This window comes from Gouania willdenowi, chromosome 6, assembly GCF_900634775.1.
Source record: "Gouania willdenowi chromosome 6, fGouWil2.1, whole genome shotgun sequence".
NCBI lineage: Eukaryota > Metazoa > Chordata > Actinopteri > Blenniiformes > Gobiesocidae > Gouania > Gouania willdenowi.
Window position 1 is genome coordinate 59,011,416 of NC_041049.1, and position 23,262 is coordinate 59,034,677.

Consider the following 23,262-nt stretch of genomic DNA (forward strand, 5'->3'; position numbering starts at 1 on the left):
CGACAATAAACCAGGTTTACAAAAAAGGTTGGGGACCGCTGATCTAGAAGAACTTGTATTTGTCAGGAACAGCCTAATTTATGTTAGTACCACCATATATTTCTAAAGTATTTTTTGGTTTACCATATAATTGTATCTATATAATTTATAGTGGACATAGTCTCTAATGGTGTTTCTTTTATTCTGTAATCCAGTGTTTTGTCAGTTTGTTACTGTAATACCTTGATTTAATGGGGTTTTTTTTATCAACTGTACAGGAGCTTTTTCAGAACTGACACTGGATTAATGCCATGTGTATATATATATATATATATATATATATATATATATATATGGGTGACGCAAACCGAGAGATAAGTGAGTAGGACTATGGAATGTTCCGTGGAAGGCTTGGTAAAGTTATGACGTCTCCTTTGTGGTTAAAGGAACTCTTGAGTCTCAAAGTCCATTTTTGAGACCAAACATTAAGACCTTTAGCTGTAATGTGACGTGAACCAGTACCAATAGTGCAACCTCTAAACTGGCTTAAAAATATTAACATTAACTGGAGATGACTTACATTAATGATGCCATTGAAGTTCCTGTGTGCAAACAGAATTCTCCATTTATTTAACAAAACTTGGAATAGATAAACATAAAGGGAATTAACAAAAATAAACTAATATTAAATGCATGGATGGATGGAATTGATATATGTGAAATGTGTGTATATTGGATTTAAAGCACGCCTGATGAGGATGTGATAGACGTGCCTGCTGTGATCGATAGCTCGGACATCGATTGTCGGCCCTGTTGCTGCCCGGGCTGAACCTTTCGTCCCTCGGCGGTGTCTGACGGTTCATTTTCGGCTTCTGTGGCGGTGTTTGTGTGTTTCATTTCAGCCATGTCCCAGGAAGGAGAAGATACGATGGCCTCGGGGGAACAGCAGGTATGTTATACCGATAACTGTGGATAATGGTGTACATTACTGTCTATATTATATTACTGATAGCTACTCTGTTAGCATCGAGCCAGTTAGCATGTGGCTAATCCTCACTTCGTTCTGAACGGCCCTCTGCTGATCTAACAGCTATTTTGTTAACACGCACAGATATATAGTACTTTACTGAAGGATTTCTACAAAGGTTGACGTGGAAATGTGTGGTTACGTGAGTTTAAACTATAATAAAGTATAAAGTTGTGTCGTTAGCTTCCGACAGCCTCATGGCTGTTCTTAGTCAAATGAATAGCCTTGAAATGTTAACATTGCAATCCACTGTTTTATTGGTTGTTTGTGTGGCGTTGGATGCAATAATAGTGATAATAATTATATTATAATAATAATGGTGCAAACGCTAAACGTTGTGTGTCGGTGTCCATCCATTCACTCTTTGCTCGATTAACAGGAAGAGCAGGACAAGGTGTTGAGCCCAGAGAAAACCGAGGAAGCCAAACTCAAAGCCAGGTATCCAAACCTAGGGGCCAAACCTGGAGGCTCAGACTTCCTCAGGAAAAGGCTGCAGAAGGGGGTTTGTCTTCTTCTTTACTCCTTCATTTAAATATGATTCAAATTGAACAAATTCAGCTTATTATAGCTTTTGTGGTGCAATTTTGAGAATCAGCTGTGTTGCTCAATGAAGAAATTGTGTGACCTCTCTAAGCCTTAGTCTGTGGTTTGGTTTCAAACTGATTTGGTTTTAAGACTCGCCATCAACCACTTAAAAACTAATCGTGATTCAAAAGCAAATCGAGAAGTTTTCAATTGCAACAATTCAGTGCACATAGATTACATATATCATATTTTTATCCTTCTGTGAAGTTTTTGAATGTGATTTAAAAAAAAAAAAAAAAACTCAAAACAAACCAAAAATATAAATTGAAGAGAAAAAGTGTAAATTATCATTTGCTAATGAAAAAGTACTACTTTTTCCTGGCTAAAAGTAACAGAGTTTAATGTAAATAAATGCTTTTGGCTCAAACCACAGGGTGTTTCCTTTTTGCTTTGCTCATGAAAAACAGGTATCTGATCCACTTTTGAGTCTGAACCACCAGTTGAAAAACTTTGTTTTTAACTTGTCTTACATTTGTGTGTAAGTTAAGTTAGTTTGAGTTGAAACTCCTTCACCGCATTCAAGCCAAACGCTCCTGTTCTAGACAAACCAACATGATCAATGATTATTGATCAGTAGCTGGGTTTCCATTACACATTTTCACAAAATAAAAGCGATATTTCTAAATGTACAGTAGATGACGTATAATTGCACTTTGGACGTGTTTCCATTGAAGGTTGTTTTGGAGCCTCGTAACTCGCGTGAAATCTCATCCTGTGAGACGTCTCTGCAGGAAGATGGATGCTCCAATCGTCCTCAAAACACTACTTTATTCTTTTGTTGTTTCATGTCTAATGTGGCACTACTCATGTTTAAGTGTAATGCTAAGAAATGTCTCCTCTTCTGTTTACACTGAGAGCAGTGGTCATGTGACCAGGTGCGTCATGTTCTGTGACGTGTATTTGCAGAAAAAGTGTTTCTATAGCGCTTTAGCAACACACTTCAATATAGAAACGTCTGAAATTCCTCCTCGTGAAGGCGAACATTTTTTTTAGCGACAGTTGAGTTTTTTTTTTTTTTTTTTTTTTCCCCTCGAAATTCAAGTGTTTCCATGGCAGTTTTTAGGGATGTCCTGATACAACTTTTTCATTTCTGGTATGATACTGATATTGCAGCCTTGCGTTTCGGTCGATACTGATATTGATCCGATATCAGCATGAATACTTTATTATTTTTTTAAAAAAAAGTAACAAGTTACATATTTTGTAGTGTGGAATGTTATAAAAGTCTTGATCATGTGATGCTACTCAAACAGAGAACAATAGTCAGCAACAGTAGGTATGAGAAAAACGGACCCATTTATTATTAACCAATTGGTTACGTACATTTTAACCTTCAACATAATATCTACAGTATTTGACAATTGAATAAAATATATAAAAAATGTATTGCAAAAAAAAAAAAAATCTTTTGGAAATTTGAATCCAATATTCATGTTCAGGCTGATATCGGACTAATATTGATATTGGGACACCCCTATCAGTTTTTATTGCGCTATTTAAATTTTGCCGATTTCCATGGGTAATGGAAATGCAGTTAGTGATCCTCTGTCACATGGAGGTTAGAGGAGATGAGCTATAATAAGGCTTTGGAAATCTTGGCTTATATAAAAATGCCCTTTTTTGTTAATGTTTTATTCAGTAAATTAGGAATAGGTCTCATATTTAAAAATACATAAATCTAGTGAAGTCTTGTATGATTTAAAACAAACCTCTATTGGTTACTAGTTATTGATATAAACAGGTCTTTGTTCCACTGATCTGTTTCCTGATGTCACCACAGGGTGGAATAGTGATGCCTGTTTTCTCAAAGTTTCTGATCAACTATGTAATGATGGACCATATGATGATAATAATAATAAAATCAAACTGCTTTATATGTGACTTTGTGTCTTCATGCAGCCAAAGTATTTTGACTCAGGTGACTACAACATGGCCAAGGATAAAATGAAGAACAAGCAGCTTCTATCGGCGCCAACAGAGAAGAGTGAGATCACAGGGGGTCACATCCCCACCCCCCAGGACCTGCCTCAGAGAAAGACTTCCATAGTCACCAGCAAACTGGCTGGATGATGGTTTTTAGAGTATCTGGTATACCATTCATCACCTCTACCTGCTGTTTATCTTTTCTTTGTTTTGTTGTATCTGTGGGAGAGGAATACATCTCCACCAAAGCAAATACTTGAAACCCTCATACGTCAGACACAAGTATCAATTAAACTAAGAACGTTATCTGAATTTTGATATCAGAAGATGATCACTCACTAATTTCCAAACATTGTCTCAAATTATTATTCTCACTAAATGTACTCAACAATCATTGTCACTAGGCATGCTACTAATGATCTAACAGCTTGTGTAACTTTTTTTTTATTTTTTCCCCCACTTTTTATTGCAACTGATAAATGTTAAATTGGAGCCTAGACATGAACGTCTCACTGTGTATGTTTAGACTTTGTAGGAAAGTGAAGTGTTGGTTCATTTCTAACCTTTGCATTTTGTGTGTCATGGTGGTTCACTTATCCTAACATCACATGACCTCTAGAAATGGCCTTAAAAGTAACGATCTGTTATTGCTCTTGAGCAACATTTGCTCCCTCAATAAAGAATCTTAACATGTTGTTCACTGTCTGACTGAAATCACTGAAGATTTTATAGAAACAACTTCCCATGACACGTCTGAGTGTGCATGTGTGTGACTGCGCTCGCACTGTGCCATTTGTTATGTAAATAAAATAATTTTGCATAATATCTTAAAAGTTCTGTCATTGTCTCCTTGCGTTTATTTATTATTATTTTTTTTTTCGATAAACAGAAGCAGCTTCATTCACCTGATTTTTAACGTACAAGCTAAACAATTTTAATTTTTCATTTCTTCATTTTATTTGTTTCTCTGCATAGAAATAATGATGGATTCTGCTAATACTATTAAACATCTACAGGGAGAGATTTGTCTAAAAAATATTCACAAATAGATCCACAATTTACACAGGTTTTTCAGATCCACAAATACAATCACAATTTACACGTGTTTTCTCATTCATCTGTGTGTATTCGTCATGAATTATGTGTAAATATTCAGTTGTAAGAATACATTTTATTTGTGTTGCACTTTACAATAAATGAATCTAAACAAAGCTACAAAGAAAGCAAAAGACCTACAATAAACATAAAACCAAAACAATGAGGCATATAAAAAGGCTACGGAAAGGCCTTTGTAAAAAGGTGAGTCTACAGGCTATTATTATTATCAGTAGTGAGGTATCTGCTGAAGATTAATTCCATTTACCCACACAAAAACACATACTACAACAATGTCTTATAACGTTATTGGTATTCACTGCAGTGTACCCAAAATCACTGCAGCCTTCCTTTGTTTCCTGCTGATCACAGTATAACACTTAGTCTGACAAAAAATAAATTTTAATTTTTTATTTTTTTTATGAATGTGTATGGATTTTTATTAGTAATAAAATTGAATAATTTCGCTCTAATGTACTGTACACTAATGACATAACTCTATCCAACCACCGAAGCAGTTCAGTTGATCACACTACAACACTTGATATATATTAAAAAAAATGCTTTTTCATAATTTTAGTGGGGTTTTATTGAAAAATTAAAAAACTAGTAAAAATCGATTTAATCAATTTAAACATTGAAACAGTGGTGTCCTATTTTTATTTTCTCCTATTTGTCATGCTTGAGGTGCATCTTCAATAGTTTATTGGTTTATTATTAATGTCTGATTGTGGTGAGGATTTTAAGTTTATTCACTATATACTAAAATGTATTTGGCCAAACTGGTGCACTATATAAATTATAGCATCACATGTATCCAGAGAAGTGTCATCAAAAACATTTTTACGAATAAAAATGAATTGAAATCATGATAAAATATTTTATGTTGATGCAAGTGTTATACTATGATCAGCAGGAGACAAGTGAAGGCTGCAGTGATTGTGGCGACACTGCAGTGAATACCAGTGGTGTTATTAGATATTCTTGTGTCGGTGAATAGAATTCTTTGAGCAAAGCTGCGCTACATTTGTCTCAAAAATAAATCCACACGCGGGCTGATTTACAACCGCACTTTGCTCAATTCACAAGTACAACTGAAGATTTACACAATTAATGATGAACACACACATAAATGAGAAAACACATGTCAATTGTGGATCTGAGAAACATATTAAAATCTACAAAATACATCTGAAAATTGTAAATATATTTGTAGATTTGAAAAACATGAAAACTGGAGGTATAATTTGAGACAAATCTCTTCATAGACATAATCATCCTCACTATTAACACACCATGTGGGCCACAGGTATTATTATTATTAACTTGTCTGCTCACGGTTCTGAGTTCGATACACAGTCAAAGACGTTTTTGTTTCCGTATTTTAGTTCCCTAAAATACCATTTTACTTAATAGTGCTTACAACAAGGATATGTTGGTTTATATGAGAGGAAAACAATTATTTATTTGCAGCTAAGTTGTGTCAACTGGATTCATTGGGCAATTGGTGTAATTTAAATGAATCCTCAGATTAAATCAGGTTTAAATCCATACATGTGCATGTTCTCATATGTTTTAGCCTCAATAGTACATGGGATGAATAAGGCAAGAGGAATTATTTGTTGTAAAAGATAAACTTTCTTTGGTGCGAAATTTACATTATTTAAAAAAAAAAAAAAAAAAAATTCTCTGTAAACGAACCACAAACTTTTTCTGCGTGTGTGTGTGTGTGTGTGTGTGTCCAACTGCAGGAACATAAACAATGTCCAAAGGTCTCAATAGCTGCCATAACATGTAGACATGTTGTTATTGTCCATATATTAAATGTGGGCTGTGGAGACTGTTCTAGTTTGATCATTTATGATAATTCATAAACCTTGTTATGCACAGAGAGGAATATTTGTTGATGATTTGGTTTTAATTTTAGACTGACATGAATTGTTTGTCTCTGTTTTTACATTCTAATGTAAAGTGGCACTTTTTGGACTTTAAAAATGAAAAACCGGTCCTATTGATATTATTGTTTACTTTCTATTTATCTGAGTTGAAAAGGTTATAACCAGTAGCCTAAATATGCCCAGAATTAGTCAGATAAAAGCATGGTTATTTTTAAAACTGTTTCTTTTTTCCCCCTTTTCATAATTGTCATATTGTTACCGTGACCCAGTATCATGTATATCGTTTCATCTTGTGAACTTTGTATATCGTCCCATCCCTATTGGAGGATATTTGATTTTGCTTGTTATATTTGTAGCACAATAAATAAGTGACCCCTGCTACAGGGCAACACTAACTCCAACTCTAGGGCTGCACTGGTGTCAGCCACTGGGAGGCACACACGGTGCACCGCATGGGGAGTGGAGTGTGAGTGACAGCAGGCTGGGATCTCCTCCTCCTCCTCCTCCTCTTCCTCCTCCTCCTCCTCTTCCTCCTCCTCAGGTCTTTAGTCCTAGTCTCTGCTCACTGAGGTGTGTTTCACACACACAGACACACACACACACGCACACACAGAGACAGACATGGGAGCTTCTGAACTTTACTCAAAGGTAAGAGCCTCAGAGATGTTTTATTGAGCTCCGCCTTTAACAGAAGTGTGTGTAATGTGTGTGTAGAGTTGACAGTGATATCCACTACGTGTCAGTGGTTCAGTGTCTCTGAGCAGTTTTTTTTCCTCCGTTTGTCAGTTTGCTCGTGTGTGGATCCCAGATGTTGCAGATGTTTGGAGATCAGCAGAGCTGATCAGAGACTACAGTCCTGGAGACCCAGCTCTGGTTCTTCAGCTGGAGGATGGCACGGTGGGACACATCAGCTGAGAATCATAGAACATACTGTAGGACCTGCTCAGTTTCCTCTAGTGTTCACATGATTTAGTTCTCCCATGGGATCACATGTTTAGCGTATCCATTATATACAGTAAAAGTCCATTTTAATTACATTTCAAATTTGCTGAAGATGTGAAATGATGTTAAATCCATGTAGGAGTCACATGACCAAATCTGACCTGAAGTGGAAAAGGTACAATTTTTATTGTTGTGCCAAAATGTCCTGATGTAATGTGTGGTTAGTGTTAGTGTTAGTGTTAGGGTTTAGTCCTACACTGTCACGCTCAGTATTTTTTATTCTCAGGTAATTGTTCAGTTAATTCATAGTATTCAAGTTTATTTATAGTAAGAAAGATGCTTCTGTCACTTTTTTGTTTTTACCTTTACTTCAAATATACAATCATATCATACAAGACACAGTAATGACAATAACTATTGTCTATAATTACGCTTCACCCGTACAACACATCACCAATTTAACAAATCCTATTGAGGCCCTCTGCTCTGGAATAGTTTACTTCCCCCGATAACATTGATATCCTCCTACTCACTCTTTAAAAGGCAGTTGAAAAAAATGGTGTGTGTGAGTGTTGGTGGTGGTCAGAGGGACTGATGGAGCACTATGGCAGTCTCGTTCTGTCAGTCGTCTCCAGGGCGGCTGTGGCTACAATAGTAGCTTACCACCACTACGTGTGTGTCATGAAAGAATAATGCACATCAATGTAAAGTGCTTTGAGTGTCGATGAAAAAGCACGATATAAAATCCAATGTCTCCTTGAATTTTTATGAAATCAAAGTGAATTTACTATTTAGTCGTAAAAACAAGTTAAACTATCTGGAAACAAAAAAAAAATTCAGCATTTAGCAGCACTTGCTGTGTAGCAGCTGTATAAGTGCTGAAGGAGCTAGTTTTAAAATAAACTTATTTGCATCATTATTGGTGGTAAAAACGATCAATACAGAATTTTACAAAAATTCAGAATTTCAGCCAATATTATCATCCGGGCCGATTATTGGTCGATGGTTTTTTTTGTTTTTTCAAAGCTGAAAAACTCATTGCTGATGTGTAAATGTGCCGCTGGTTCATAGTTTGACTTCAGAGATGCTGCTGCGAGTCAGGACACGCTCAGCAGGTCTGAAAATGAGGCCAAATATCAGCTCAACTGAACATGAACAGGCTGATCAGTGCCACTCTAATATCTCACATTTGTGTTCTCCCAGGGAAAAGGAAATATGAACACAAAAAGGTATAAATAATCATCAGAATAGTAACAATCATTAAAATAATAATGATAAATCAAATCAGCACAGACCTTCAGTCAGTACCCCAGCAAATCTATATAAAAAGGTATACTCATTTAATTAGTGAACACAACATTAGTCAAGCAAAATACATATTAGAGGACATTAACTAAAAGGCAGATTTAAAAGGTTTAATCATAAACATTCTCTGCAGCTCTTTCATACTGTAATAATGAAATAATACATACTGTAGACAAAATTCACAATGCTTTACTGTGTATAATATTTACAAAGTTGGCAGTAGTTTATATAAAAGTGCACATTAGTTTTTGCACAGTTTGAGTCATAGTGAGATCCTTTTTTGGAGTGTAATAATAATAATAATAATAATAGTGCTTTTCATAAACACTCAAAGCTATTTCCATTCCACACTATTCTTTCACTGCACACACAGTGGTGGTGGTAAGCTACTAATGTAGCTTACCTGGAGCAGACTGACAGAAGCAAGGCTGCCATAGTGAACCATAAGCCCCTCCCACCACTCCCAACACTCATTCACACACCATATTCATTCTTGGCCAAGGACACAATGATAATGACTTGGATAGAGCGGGATTCGAACCCCCAACCCTTGGGTTATTGGACAACCCACTCTACAACTCTGGTGTGTGTGTGTGTATGTCAGTGATAATTAGTCATACACACATCATTCCTACCATCAGCAGATGTTAGTGGACAGTGGGCGGAGCTTGTTCTACACAGAGTGACTACACCACCAACTGAAAAGACACTTTATGTTTTCATTTTTTCCTCTTCTTTTTCAGAGAGTAGAACATAAGATCAATCCCCGAACCAATGAGCTCCCGCCTCTCAGGAACCCTAACCTCCTGGTGGGGGAGAACGACCTCACGTCCCTCAGTTTCCTTCATGAACCTGCAGTTCTGCACAACCTTCGAGTGAGATTCATCGACTCCAAGCTGATCTATACCTACTGTGGTAATCTACCGCCTACTATCAGTGTGTAGACTTTGAGCTGTGATCATTGTTCATCTGACATCACATCCCACTGTACTGTGTGTTTAGTACAGGTGTGTGTATGCTGCTTTTAAAGGGACAAATACTTCAAGCGGCAGTATTATGAAAAAAATGACTTTATAATGGTTTGGCTACAGTGATATACATCCCTATAGCCTCATTCAGAGGGTCAAAGTTGAAAAAGTTTTGTTTCCTCCCTCTCTTGTTATTCCACATTTTTTAAAAGTCAGCTCCAAACGGGACAGTTGGATTTTTTTCGCGTTGTAACGTCACATCGCGGAAACTCCTCCTCCTGATAATCCTGGCTCCTCCTACCCTATAAGAATGTGAGCTCCTCCCTTTCGAACTACCTCAAAGGTAAAACAAACATAGCTGAGGCAGGTTGATATTACAGTTAATATCTTTACGTTCAGTATATAGATAATCCAGTCTATAGATAAACCAAAGAGCGCTCACAATCAGTTTCATTTTTAGTAGCCGTTATACCGCCTTGTATCACCTTTTTGGGATGATCTGACATGTTTATGACCCAATGCGACACAGCCGTCGGACAAAATAATGGACTATTAGCTTAAATGGACTATTCCTGTGGTTAGAAGAGGTGAGGAGGAGAAGGAAAACTGTTAAAGGGATCCTCCACTGTTTTTACAAATGTGGCCAAAAACCTTTGAAATGTCTTTATGAGAAGATTTATGCCTATCATTTCCCAGTAAACAAAAGAGGTTTACATCAACTTTATTTTAAGTTTTACTGGTTTTTAGAGCAACCCAAAGCAGCACAAGTTGTCATTTTGACTCAAATAGCTGCTAAAAAACCTCCTATAGAACTCAGTGGACTAAAAGGGGCTTATACCACATCACCAATGACGTCATTTCAACATGGTGACGCACAGGGTAATGTAGTCCCATTTTCATAAGTTAATAAAACTAATATGGTGCAATATAGTGAGTTTTGTTAGGCATAGATCTTCTAATAAGGACATTTCAAAGGTTTTAGGCCACATTTACGAAAGCAGTGGAAGATCCCTTTAATGATTTACTGCTGCTGCTGTGTTTACATGTGTTTGCATGAAGGTCCTAAAAAGAGCCTGTTTTTAGGAGCGCTCTGAAACTGACAATACAGAGGCTAAAACTTTGGAAAACAGGCGAGTATGAGAAAAAAACCTCAAATACTATGTTGTTGGGGTTCTTAGATCTAATGTGTGAAAAATAGCATAATACTGGACCTTTAAGCAGATATTTTTACTCAGTGATGATTTATTGTTATTGTGAATGTGTTGAAGAGAACAGGGGTTTACAATGTTATTCTTTGTGTGCTTCAGGAATTGTCTTGGTTGCCATCAACCCCTATGAGAGCCTCCCTATTTATGAGGCTGACATCATCGATGCCTATAGTGGGCAGAACATGGGGGACATGGACCCCCACATCTTTGCTGTAGCAGAGGAAGCATACAGGCAGATGGCCAGGTTGGATTATATCTTTTGAATATATCTTTAAAATGTGCTGGAGCTGGTTTTATTACTCTGAACTTGTCACATGTTCATGCAGAGACGGGAAGAATCAGTCGATCATAGTGAGTGGTGAATCTGGAGCAGGAAAAACCGTCTCAGCAAAGTACGCCATGCGTTACTTTGCCAAGGTGAGCTGCTCGTCTGGGGAAGCCAACGTGGAGGAGAGGGTTCTGGCTTCTAATCCCATCATGGAGGTAAAAAAAACAACAAAAAAAACACACACACACGTATGAAATAAAGGATGTTTTCAACATTTGTTTTGATCAGGCTCTTGGAAACGCCAAGACCACCAGGAATGACAACAGCAGCCGTTTTGGGAAGTACATAGAGATCGGCTTTGACAGAAAACACGGCATTGTGGGGGCCAACATGAGAACGTACTTGCTGGAAAAGTCTCGAGTTGTGTTTCAGGTGTGTATTTGTTATTGATTGTGAATGCATGCCTTTAATGTCTGGATGCGTCTTATCTCTCAATCTCCTCCACATGTAACTGATTTAAACACTGATTAGCTCCACACAGCAGAACTAAAGCACACTCAGTAGTGACTGAAATGGGTGGAGTTCATGATGAAGAGATGAGCTTCTCAACTTATCGGTCATAGTTCTGCGCAGATAAAACCATGTAGGCCTCATAGGTCAATTCATTGAAGATCATTTGCTCAAAAAAAAAGATACAAAGGTTCAAATTGCTGTTAAAGGTTCAGTCTGCAAAACTTATAAAAGTAACTTTTTGTCATATTTGCTAAAGCTGTCACTATGTAAGGACAGCTTTACATGAAACTAGTAGTTTGTGTGAAAAAAACAGGCTCATTGAGTCCCTCCTGCTGCTCCTGCAGCCTTTGGCAGATTGCCAGAATGTGCCGCGACCAAGCAAAAACAACCAATCAGAGCCAGTATTGTGCTTAATGGGCTGTCTGACAGCTGTTGCTCACAGGCCCCGCCCCTTTCCCGGAGCTAGGGCGTCTTTTTTACAGTGTATGTATGGAGGAGTAGAACATGAAATTGGTGACTTTTCTGCTTGAAAGGTAATTACTGCTGCTTGATTTACATTATGTTTGGTTTGTAATTGTTACACTAGAACTCTGTGGTCCATGTGTTGTAAGTGACAGTGAGTTGTTGCTGCTGCTGCTGAGGTGTGTGCACATATAGAGAGAGAAGCGCTGCAGGAATATGCTTTTAACAGAGCTTGTTATATTACTGTGATGTTGCTGTCGGGCTAACATTAGCTTGTTAGCTCCTCTGAGGGAGGGACTTTAGAAAGTTTGGAGGCAGGGCAAGAGAGCAGCGGGGAGGGAGGGGGACAGAGGGATCTGAGAGTTGCGGACTGCACCTTTAAGTTTGTTTTAACGCCACTGTAAATACGTTCTTATAAACTTTTTCTAAAGAAAATTGCACAGTGCATCAACAGGACTCCACATCCCACAATGCAATGTGTGAAACCTTTCTGACTATGTCAATAAGAGAATTTACAGTGGAGATCAAAACCAACTTTGGAGCGGCAATTTTAACCATTTGCAACTTTGTTCAACCAAATTACATTAAATGTATTCAACATATTTGTTTAACAGCCTTTCACTGTTTAAAACATGTGTATCAAACTGTACTGAATCCAATCAACACCTTTAATTTAAATCTTTATAATGACTGCAGGTCGATAATTGATGACCAAAAAATATGTTGTATCTCATTGACTAATTGTAAGTTATTTCTATGACTTTAAGGCCAACAGTGAAAGGAACTACCACATTTTCTACCAGCTCTGCGCGTCCTCACATTTACCAGAGTTCAAGGCCTTCAACTTAGGTGTGTGCATGTCAGCTTTTATTTTTTATTTTTTTTAAAGCATTTTCATTAAATCTAACAGATGTAACTCAGGGTTTTATTTGAATGATTTGAAGCGTGTGCAGAGGACTTCCACTACACCAACCAGGGTCACAGTCCAGTCATCGATGGAGTGGATGATGCCAAGGAGATGTACAACACAAGGAAAGCTTTTTCACTTTTAGGTCAGAAATAAGCACAAGTTATAGAGAACTTTATAAAATTGGCTTCAGTGATAATGCAATTTATTGTTTGTTTTTTTTTATTTTATTTGACCAACTGTAGGTGTTGCTGAAAGTGATCAAATGGAAATGTACCAAATCCTGTCAGCCATCCTCCATCTCAGTAATGTAGACTTTAAGGACCAGTCAGCTGATCGATGTGTCATCATGGTAAACAAAGCATTTTGTCCTGTTTGTCTGTGACATCATTGATGTGTTTGGTTCTCAGGATGTGTTGTTTTTCTAGCCGGACAATGCCCACCTGCTGGTGTTCTGTGAGCTGATGGGGGTCCCGTGTGCAGAAATGACCCACTGGTTATGTCACAGGAAGCTGAAGACCACCACGGAAACTTACGTCAAGTCTGTGTCTAAAATAAATGCCGTGAACAGCCGAGACGCTCTGGCCAAACACATCTATGCTCTCCTCTTCAGCTGGGTTGTTTGTAGAATTAACAGGGCCTTAAAGTGTGCAGTGAGACAACAGTCGTTCATAGGTGTGCTCGACATCTACGGGTACGTCATCATTACACGCGTTCCTCATCTGTTCTAAACTATGGGGCTTTAAAATACATCTGTCTTCCTTTCAGATTTGAAACATTTGATATCAACAGCTTTGAGCAGTTTTGCATCAATTATGCGAACGAGAAGCTTCAGCAGCAGTTCAACATGGTGTGTGTGTGTGTGTGTGTAGCATGGGAACTTGTGTTCGCTCAAAGCACATGCTGATAAATCAATTTCAGACGTCGTTCCCTTCAGCATGTCTTCAAACTGGAGCAAGACGAATACATAAAGGAGGGCATTCCCTGGACGCTGATCGATTTCTACGATAACCAGCCATGCATTGATCTGATCGAGGCCAAACTGGGCGTCCTGGACCTCCTGGATGAGGAGTGCAAGGTTCATATTTCATAAGATATACTGTATACCGCAGGGCAAGCATTTCTATTATAGTTAGGGATGGGAATTGAGAACCGGTTCTTTCTGAGAACCGGTTCCCAGTAATCTAATTCCTAGAATCGTTTGTTTGCATGCATGTCAATTCCGTTTATTGGTTCTTCTTACGTCGCAAATACGTAACGATAAACTCCCCCAGATCCTGTATATTGTGTTTATGCTAGCACCAATTGAAGCTCATTCCACCATATAGTCGTTTGCTGTCCACCATGGAGAATCCACCTCCTCCACCCGCAGCTGTGCTGTCCTCCCTGCTGCGTTTGTAGCGTCTCTGTTGCTACGCTACTCACTTCCGGGTTCTGTACACTCGCGCTAAAGTTGCTTCTTGCACTGACTTTTCTTCTGAAAACAACAAACTTCCACAAGAACACACACCTCGTCGGCAGTTCATGTCCTCATAACAAGTAATCAAACACGGGAGACGGACTGGTACTGATCGTTATCTTTAGTTTGCTCTTTTACACGTTCGCACACACGGCTGATGACGTCACATCTAACAACGGGGACGGCGTCTCTGAAGGTCTCTTAGTTTAAACAAAGGCTAAACTAAAGCTTTACTGTTTAAATACAAAACAATAAGTGCAGCTGTACTTACAGAAATATTTTTTGTTTGTCTGAATTAGTTTTGAATGAAGTTGTTCAAGTTTAAAAGGAACACTGTAAATATTCTCAAATGTTTGTTGCCAGAATATATAATAATAATAATAATAATAATAATAATAATAATTCTTCTTCAATTTTATATATCGCGCTTTTGTATATATTGTTATCCAGTGAAAACAATCTATACCTGGTGGATTAAAAGAGAGCTAATATCCCTGCAGGAAATTAAAGAAACAAAGAATTAAAGCAAAGAAATCCATTTGTATTATTTAATTCCCTCACCCAATGAGAAGCAATAAGAAAATCGGTAAGGAATCAAATCGATAAGCAGTATCGTTAATGGAATCGGAATTGCTAAATTCTTACCAATTCCCATCTCTAATTATAGTATTAGAAATGGCTATAAAATAGCAACTGTTGATGTTCAAAGGGACAGAAAGCACCAGCATTGATTGATCAGATGTTTTAATGTGTTTGTTTTTAAGTTTTTATACCTTCACAGTTAGTTTAGTAATGTTCTGTCCCAGATTAGGTCTCAGACAGTTTAAAAATAAATAAATAAATAAAGGCAGGTTATAATTCAACAGCTAAATGCAGACTCTACTGGGGCCTCGTGTTGAAAAGCAGGAAAAGTCTCTGTTGAAACTACTTTGGACTACTTTGTTGTGTTACTCTGGGAAAGGCTACCCACATTGTGTTTGGAATTTCTGACTAACTTGATGTATGTGTCACCACTTCCTGTTTCCACAGATGCCCAAAGGCTCTGACGCCACATGGGCCCAGAAGCTGTACAACACTTTACTGAGGCAGAACGCTCACTTTGATAAACCCAGGTTATCCAACCAGGCCTTCATCATACGACACTTTGCTGACAAGGTGAAAACACGCACACTACGATCGTTCCATCATTGATCCTGTAGCCACTATTAGAGCCTCTAGGGTCAATGTGAAAGTGACATATTGAGTTACGTTTGCATTTCTTTGGGGGTTTTTGAGTTAATTTCTACAGCCCACCTTTGTACAAGGCCAAACTAAAAATCACAGTAAAATGTGGAAAGTTTTTTTCATCAGCATTTAAGATGTGAATAAAGTGAAAGTTTCGGCCTATCTCAGATTCCTAAGGGTGGAAGGTAAAATCCATCTTAGCCATGTCTATGTCATTTTGTGGTATATTATCAGTGTTGGGTAAGTTACTCTAAACTTGTAATATATTTATATTACTAGTTACTGGGATAAAAATGTAATATATTTGTATTACAATATTACTGTTTTTTGAACTGAGTTACACTACTTTGAGTTACTTTTGGTCCAGAACACTAATTATATCACACTGGTCACACTTGGTCAAAGTTTTTTTCAAATACTTCTGCTGTTTCAGGAGCAGAAAACTCTTTTTTGTTCCCCATAAATTATATTTAACTATAATTATCATATTTTTTTCCTCAAATAATGCACTTAAAATAAATGCATGTAACTTGAGTTACTTTAATTGTTACTAGTAATATATTACCACTTTTCGCTTTTGTAATGAGTTACACTACTGAGTTACTTCAAAAAGGAATATGTTACTGTAATATATTACAAAAATAACTAGTTACTCCCAACACTGTATATTATTATATACGTTTTTATTGCATTTAGTTGATCCTGTTAAATGGCATTACAGTAATATATTCCTATTAATTTCTAATGCCATTTAGCAGGAAGCAATATGTAGAATATGGTTTTAAAGTGTAAGTCGACCTGATCAAATCATATAACATTGATGTGTGTACATAGGATGTGCATATATATTGGTACATATTGTCCATAGTTGGATTTTTTTAGGGTACAGTTTGTGTTTCTAGTAATATAAGTCCTAGTTTTCAAACTGAGAGTTACTAAACCAGGGGTCACCAACCAAATAATCCCAAGGGCTAAAGTCAAAGCAACATAAAAGGTCAAACATGCAACACTTTTATTTTTGTTAATTTATGTAATTGCTTCATTCTCATTACAATCATCATGTTTTACTAGCCGCAACAAACAACTTGTCACACATTTTAAAACATATAACATATTTGTACAATTTTACAAAAATCCACTTTACTCCATTTAAAAAAACAAAAATCAAAAAACATGAACAGATGTTGTAACAATCTACTGCACCAAACACCAAATCTGCTTCCACCAAAATTCTACCTGGAACTCTTGAACACATTGGTCACATTGTTTCAGTACAAATAAAAAAAAAGCAAGCTCAGATATGTAACATGTTCACGGTTTGGGCTGAGTAGGTCATGAATTATGAATAAATATTACGAATTATTATTGTGTGTAGGTGGAGTACCAGTGTGAAAGCTTCCTGGAGAAGAACAAGGACACAGTGAATGAAGAGCAGCTCAATGTGCTGAAGAAGAGCGAGGTGTGTTTTATTAAATCCTCCAGGAATAGTTTAGTTGGTCTGACTCGTATTTGTTAAAGCTGAGTCAGCACTTTTTCATCTGCCCAAAGGACACAAACCAAAAAATAAATAAATGTTTGGTGTCAGAATGTGGGATTGTGGGTATAATAAACACACCCACTAATGAGTTTTACTTTGGAAACACTGCCCCCTACTGTTCAACTTCAGTCTTTTGGTCTGATTTATGTTTTTAGTTTGTTTTGCTGCTGAAGTTGTTTGAGGATGAAAAGAACAAAGCTACCAGCGTAAAGACAAGAACTCAGAGAGACACAAAGAAAAGTGTTGGACTGCAGGTGAGACACTGTATATACAGATCATCTGAATGGAGGGAATTGTGCAGAAGTGTATTCTCACAATGTTAAAAGGAAAACATCCAGAATAGATGATCCCCTGCTTTAAACAGTGGAGAGGAAAGCTACTGTTTTAGCTCCAGTCTTAGATGATAATCAACATTGGTTCAAATCCCTGAGCCCCTGATACCTGTGTTATATGTTCTTTTTCATTGTCTGTGGGACTGAAATAAGGATTGGATGTTATCAAAAAGAGTTAATGTAGCTGTGCTCAGGGCTGGGCAAAAAAATCGATTTGTAGATAAAAATAAATTTTATTTTGCAAATTCGAGTTTGCAAAAATATATTTTTTTTTAATTTCTTTTCCCCCAGTTTTTTTTTTTTTTTTTTTGACTTTTTCTGCATTCCATCCTTGTGGGTTACCGTAGCGCGATGTGAGTCAGCCCTCTTGTTTACCTTTTGAGTAGGCTATATGTGTGCCACAGGCATGTTTCATTTTTTATTCACACTATGCTGAGATACTAAGGGAAGAGTTTATTATTTTTTTAATTGTCATGTTATATGTTGTAAAATATGCAGTTATTTGATTGAATTGAAGCTACTGTGAAGCTGCTGTTGCACTTTTGCTTAAGCCTGGGTTAAAGCTTGAAATTGTTGAATGACAGAACCTCATTTACTTTTTATTTTGGGATTGTTCTATGCATTTTAACTCTAGAGGACAATCACAGCGATAAAGTTGCACTTTTGACAATATATCTGATGTCTGCAGTCATTTTTAAGTGCATTGAAAAAAAAAAAAAAATCGAAAATTGTATCAAAACTTGAATTTTTCTTTAAAAAAATCTGAATTTTTTTTTTTAAAGCAAAATCGCCCAGCCCTAGCTGTGTTCCATAAAACCTATACCAAGATGTATGACTATCCAAAAACTTTGCTTTAATTAACTTTGGTCTTTTGTAACTGATTGTCTTATACTGGACTAAAGTGGAGCTAACTTAAGGAAATATCATATCTCAAACCTTTTTCAGTTTTATTGTGTGTATGTTAACCTTATGCACATAGATGTATTTTATTTTCTTAACTATGTAATGTTTTGTTTGTGTGAAACATGTGTAAAAAGTTGACACCTATTGAATCCACTTTTCTCTTTGATTAAATCATACATTTGCATGTTTTCTTAATAATCCTCTATTGTTTTGTTCTGGTTCCAGTTTCGACAGTCGCTGCATCTGCTGATGGAGACGCTGAACGCAACCACGCCTCATTACGTGCGCTGCATCAAACCCAACGACCACAAGGCCCCGTTCTCGTGAGCAGGGCTTTTATTCCTCAGTAGCAGCAGCAGCTTCCAATGCTTTACATTTATAGTGTGTTCATGTTTTCCTACAGGTTGGACCCAGTGAGAGCTGTGCAGCAGCTCAGAGCATGTGGTATCCTGGAAACCATCAGAATCTCAGCAGCAGGATTCCCATCACGGTCAGTGTTCAACACCAGAACAGCATCAGTTCATGGCCTTAATAAACAATTAATAATAATTAATAGGAGTTAATGAATTAAGAAAAAAATCCCGATCAGATATCGATATCTGATCGGGATTTTTTTCTTAATTCATTTTTTATTTGTTTTATTCAATTGTAGAATACTGTAGATATTATGTTGAAAGTTAAAAATGTATGTAACAAATTGGTTAATAATAAATGGGTCCGTTTTTCTCATACCCACTGCTGTAAATCACTTGATCAAGCCTTTTTTAACATTCCACACTACAAAATAAGTAATAATTATTTTTTTTATTACATTTTTTTTTTTTTAAAGTATGTATGATTCATGCTGATAACGGATCAATATCGTGATCGGCCGATACGCAAGGCTGTAATATTGGTATCATATCGGAAATGAAAAAGTTGTATCAGCACATCGCTAATAATTAATACAACAACTGATGATCATCAGTTTAACAAAGATAAGTAAACAGTGTTTCGCTTTAGTTTCTTTTTGATGCTCACACATTACAAAAATTAAATGCATTGTAATAGAATTAAATTCTGAAACCAGAAAGTGGTTCGTACATCATGTGATATATAAATGTAAATAATCTAAAGCAGTGGTTCCCAAACAGGGGTACACCTACCCCAAGGGGTACAGGAGCACGTTGCTGGAGTAGGAAAGATTTAATAATAATCACAAAATGTTCCTCATTCCTTTTTTAAGCTATACTTTGGACAAATTCACCACAAACTAACAGTATTGTTGCTCAATGAAATACTATATTGTCTTGTCATTTGTTGAGACGGGATTATTTTATCGCACTTCTGACAGTAGGAGACAATCATTTCTGTAGCTGCATTTTACGTGGGCGAAGTACTGTATTCACATAAAAGTTGCATTGGTGATTAAAAATAAATAAAAAATACCACTCATTGTTTTTATTTGTAGATGAAGTCTTGGAGAACCAATGTTCGAGACAGGTTTAGGGGTTTAGGAGAGCCCACTGTTCCACAAATGAAAAAGCATATGAAAGTACGAAGAGGGTATGATATGACGAGGGTACACATGACTTGACAAAAAATGCAAAGAGGGTACATGGGAAAGAACAGATTGGGAACCACTGATATAAAAATAGGGCTGTGTGTCTCATATTAAATTCAATTCAAATCAACTTTATTTGTATAGTGCAAATTACAATAAAGTCATCTCAATGGACTTCATAAATTCATAACAAGAAAGAAAAAACCCAACAAGATCCACATGAACAACCATTTTAGCGACAGTGGGAAGAAACAACTCCCTTTTCACAAGATGAAATCTTCAGAAGAACCAGGTTCAGAGGTGGCAGCCATCTGCGTCAACAGAACAGGATAGAGAGATAGAACATCAGAGTGTCTCAGACTAGTTGAGCCGTGAACCACAGATCAGGAACTGCCATCATCAGCTTCACCACACCTGAAACAGAGGAGAGAGAGAGAGAGAAGGGCGAGGAGAAGGCACTGACTGCAGAAAAACATGATACATTATTATCAAGTCAGCCTGCCTTGGTCTTTGGGCCTCACTCCCAGTGGCCTAGTCAATACTTATTATAAAGGTGACCAATCTCTTCCCGTTTATTGGTAAGCTAACTCCAAGGTCTGTAAATGTGACCGTTCGCAGACGAGCCCATGTCCGCTCTAGCGATTAGGTTATGTTATGATTCAGTCCTGTTTATGAGATCAGATGACTTACAGATGGACGTATCAGGAGTTTTTTAGTCGTTATCGAGTCCTGGTGAAGTGGAGGGATGTCCTTCCAGACAGAAAACAAACCTGCAAAAACCTTCTGGAAAAACTCATCAAGGTAAATGTTCTCTTGATTAGAACATCTGTGATAATAGAGGTTTTTAATTACCTGTGTGTATCTGTATCTGACAGAACCAGGAGATGTACCAGTTTGGCAGAAACAAGCTGTTCTTCAGGGCTGGTCAGGTGGCCTACCTGGAGAAGCTACGCTCTGACAAGCTGCGAATGGCTTGTGTTAGCATCCAGAAGACCATACGCTGCTGGTTAGCACGCAGCAGTTACCTCAGGATGAGGGAATGTACCATCATCATCCAGAAACATGTGCGAGGGCATCAGGCGCGTTGGTGAGTGCATGGATGGGTTTAAGAGTTTTAAACCTCACTGACCCTGTTCCTCTCTGTCTCTGTCTGTGTGTGTGTGTGTGTGTGTTATTAAACCAGCTACGCTAAACTCCTGCTGCAGACCAGAGCAGCAGTGATCATTCAGAGCTACGTGAGGATGTGGGCGAGCAGACGGCTCTATCAGCGGCAGCGCTACGCAGCCATGGCTATTCAGTGCTGCTGGAGGGCTCATACAGCCAGACAGATGTACTACAAGGTAAATACACATTACTATAATGTAATGGATAATGGGCTGAATTAAACTTTTATTTACATGGGCAGTGGCTCAGTCCGTAGGGCCATTGATTGGAAACCGGCGAGTCGCCGGTTCAAGTACTGGTGTGGACCAAAAAAACGGAAGTTGTTCTGGTAGCTGGAGGTGCCCTTGAGTCACCAAACCCCAACACTGCTCCCTTCATTGTAAAGCGACTTTGAGTACCCAGAAAAGTGCGACATAAAATTCATGTAGAATAATAATAATAATAACAAAATCTGTCAAGTCCTCTTTAAAAACCACGTGGATATATATATATCTTTTAAATCTTTCAGACAAAGGCTGGGTCCTAATATTCCTTCCTATCTCCTTTCCTATCTACTTTTCCTTAAAGTGGAAGTGTTTAAGTGACGGCCATGATAAGAAGCGTTCCAATTCTGTTTGAGCTAAGGAAAGGAGGCTCAATGCTTCCTTTATAACCTCCTTTAGCCTAGGAAACACTGATGCATCCTTTACCGAAGGAGACCACATAATGATGACCCACAATTCATTGCAGCGACAACATTTAAAGGGACACGTTCATCAGAGTGTTCACGGAAACATACCGTGACATAAAACAGACACTCTGTGATTCTAGAAAAATGGCAGGACGCCATGGTAACACAAACATCTGACACTGATTCGTGAAGGACAAATTAGTCACTACACTTCTCCTAATTCACATGTTTTTGGTCAGCGGACGGTCTCCTGCCTGGGAATCAAACTTTAGTAGAGATTTCTGATGATGCTTTTATTGTATTTTCAAGGGACAAACATGTTCCACTCAATTTTCTTTTATTTCAGTTTTTTTAACAAAATGAGAATGAAACTCTGTAAACTACTGTATATTAAATTAAAAAAATCAGGTATAACATGATGGTCTGCTGCCTCTGGGTCAGGAATTCATCCACAATAAGAGCCTTTTAGAGGCTCCTGTGTGTTCTCCAAAAGCTGGTGAATAAACAGCATCAAAATGAAATAGGATTTTATTTCTGTCGTTGCTTTTGTGGGGACGGAAAATTAACGTTACGGAATGGAAACATGTGCCTCAGACAATCACTTCTATGAGTTGATGTTATTAAATATGATATTTTCAAACAATGTGTTATTCATATTATTATGGGGTGACTGTGGCTCAGGTGGTTGAGGGGTCTGAACCCAATGGTTGATGGTGCCTAGCAGCGCATTCCCATTGGTGTGAGTGTGTGTGAATAAAATGCTTTGAAACTATACCTCAGTGGTTATAAAGCATTATATAAATCAAGTTCATTTGCCATTAGGTACCAAATGAAATGAATGTTTGCATAATATAGCATATGTTAAAACTCTACTACATATTTTTGCTTTTGTGAGACAGTAGAAAAACAGTGGTTCTAACAGAATGTTAATTAGAACGTAAATATTAATGAAAAACCCTGAGTTCAGTTGACACTAAAATGATTCTAGTGTTTAGTTCTCTGTGCTGAACCAAAGTCATGTGTTTTGTGTATTTACTGTGTGTGATACAGATGTTTTAGCCAATGACATGATGACAATGATTGTTCCTGTTTCGTTCCAGATGATGTTTGAGCAGAAAGTCGTGGTCATCCAGAGGTGGGTGAGGGGTTGGATGTCTAAGCAGCGCTACAGACGTCTCCTGGCTGCGGTGGTCCTGCTGCAGAGCTGTGTGCGTCGCATCAGGGCAAAGAAGGAGCTGAAGAAGTTGAAAGCAGAAGCTCGCTCTGTGGAGCACTTTAAGAAGCTCAACGTGGGCATGGAGAACAAGATCCTGCAGCTGCAGCACAAGATCAACCAGCATGTGAGATTTA

General features: G+C 37.5%; 2 protein-coding genes across 3 annotated transcripts in view; both read left to right on the top strand.

The window, feature by feature from the left end:
* Positions 1-768: 768 nt before the first annotated feature.
* Positions 769-4,210, top strand: LOC114465915 (cAMP-regulated phosphoprotein 19-like). Its single transcript, XM_028451253.1, has 3 exons — positions 769-928; positions 1,386-1,508; positions 3,491-4,210. Exons 1-3 carry the CDS (start codon positions 884-886, stop codon positions 3,659-3,661), a joined length of 339 nt encoding a protein of 112 aa, XP_028307054.1. The 5' UTR covers positions 769-883; the 3' UTR covers positions 3,662-4,210.
* Positions 4,211-7,042: 2,832 nt separating this feature from the next.
* LOC114465729 (unconventional myosin-Va-like) overlaps positions 7,043-23,262 on the top strand; it is a 37,064-nt gene continuing 20,844 nt past the window's right edge. For both annotated transcript variants that reach the window (XM_028450924.1, XM_028450925.1), the window contains exons 1-21: positions 7,043-7,155; positions 7,294-7,404; positions 9,498-9,669; positions 11,030-11,174; positions 11,257-11,413; positions 11,487-11,630; positions 12,941-13,022; positions 13,118-13,225; positions 13,326-13,432; positions 13,509-13,774; positions 13,849-13,930; positions 14,018-14,158; positions 15,569-15,694; positions 17,139-17,222; positions 17,456-17,554; positions 18,761-18,858; positions 18,939-19,025; positions 20,771-20,879; positions 20,954-21,165; positions 21,262-21,418; positions 23,013-23,252. In XM_028450924.1, the coding sequence (XP_028306725.1) occupies positions 7,129-7,155; positions 7,294-7,404; positions 9,498-9,669; positions 11,030-11,174; positions 11,257-11,413; positions 11,487-11,630; positions 12,941-13,022; positions 13,118-13,225; positions 13,326-13,432; positions 13,509-13,774; positions 13,849-13,930; positions 14,018-14,158; positions 15,569-15,694; positions 17,139-17,222; positions 17,456-17,554; positions 18,761-18,858; positions 18,939-19,025; positions 20,771-20,879; positions 20,954-21,165; positions 21,262-21,418; positions 23,013-23,252 (2,754 nt within the window). In that variant the 5' untranslated portion in view covers positions 7,043-7,128. The remainder of the gene's footprint in view (positions 7,156-7,293; positions 7,405-9,497; positions 9,670-11,029; positions 11,175-11,256; positions 11,414-11,486; positions 11,631-12,940; positions 13,023-13,117; positions 13,226-13,325; positions 13,433-13,508; positions 13,775-13,848; positions 13,931-14,017; positions 14,159-15,568; positions 15,695-17,138; positions 17,223-17,455; positions 17,555-18,760; positions 18,859-18,938; positions 19,026-20,770; positions 20,880-20,953; positions 21,166-21,261; positions 21,419-23,012; positions 23,253-23,262) is intronic.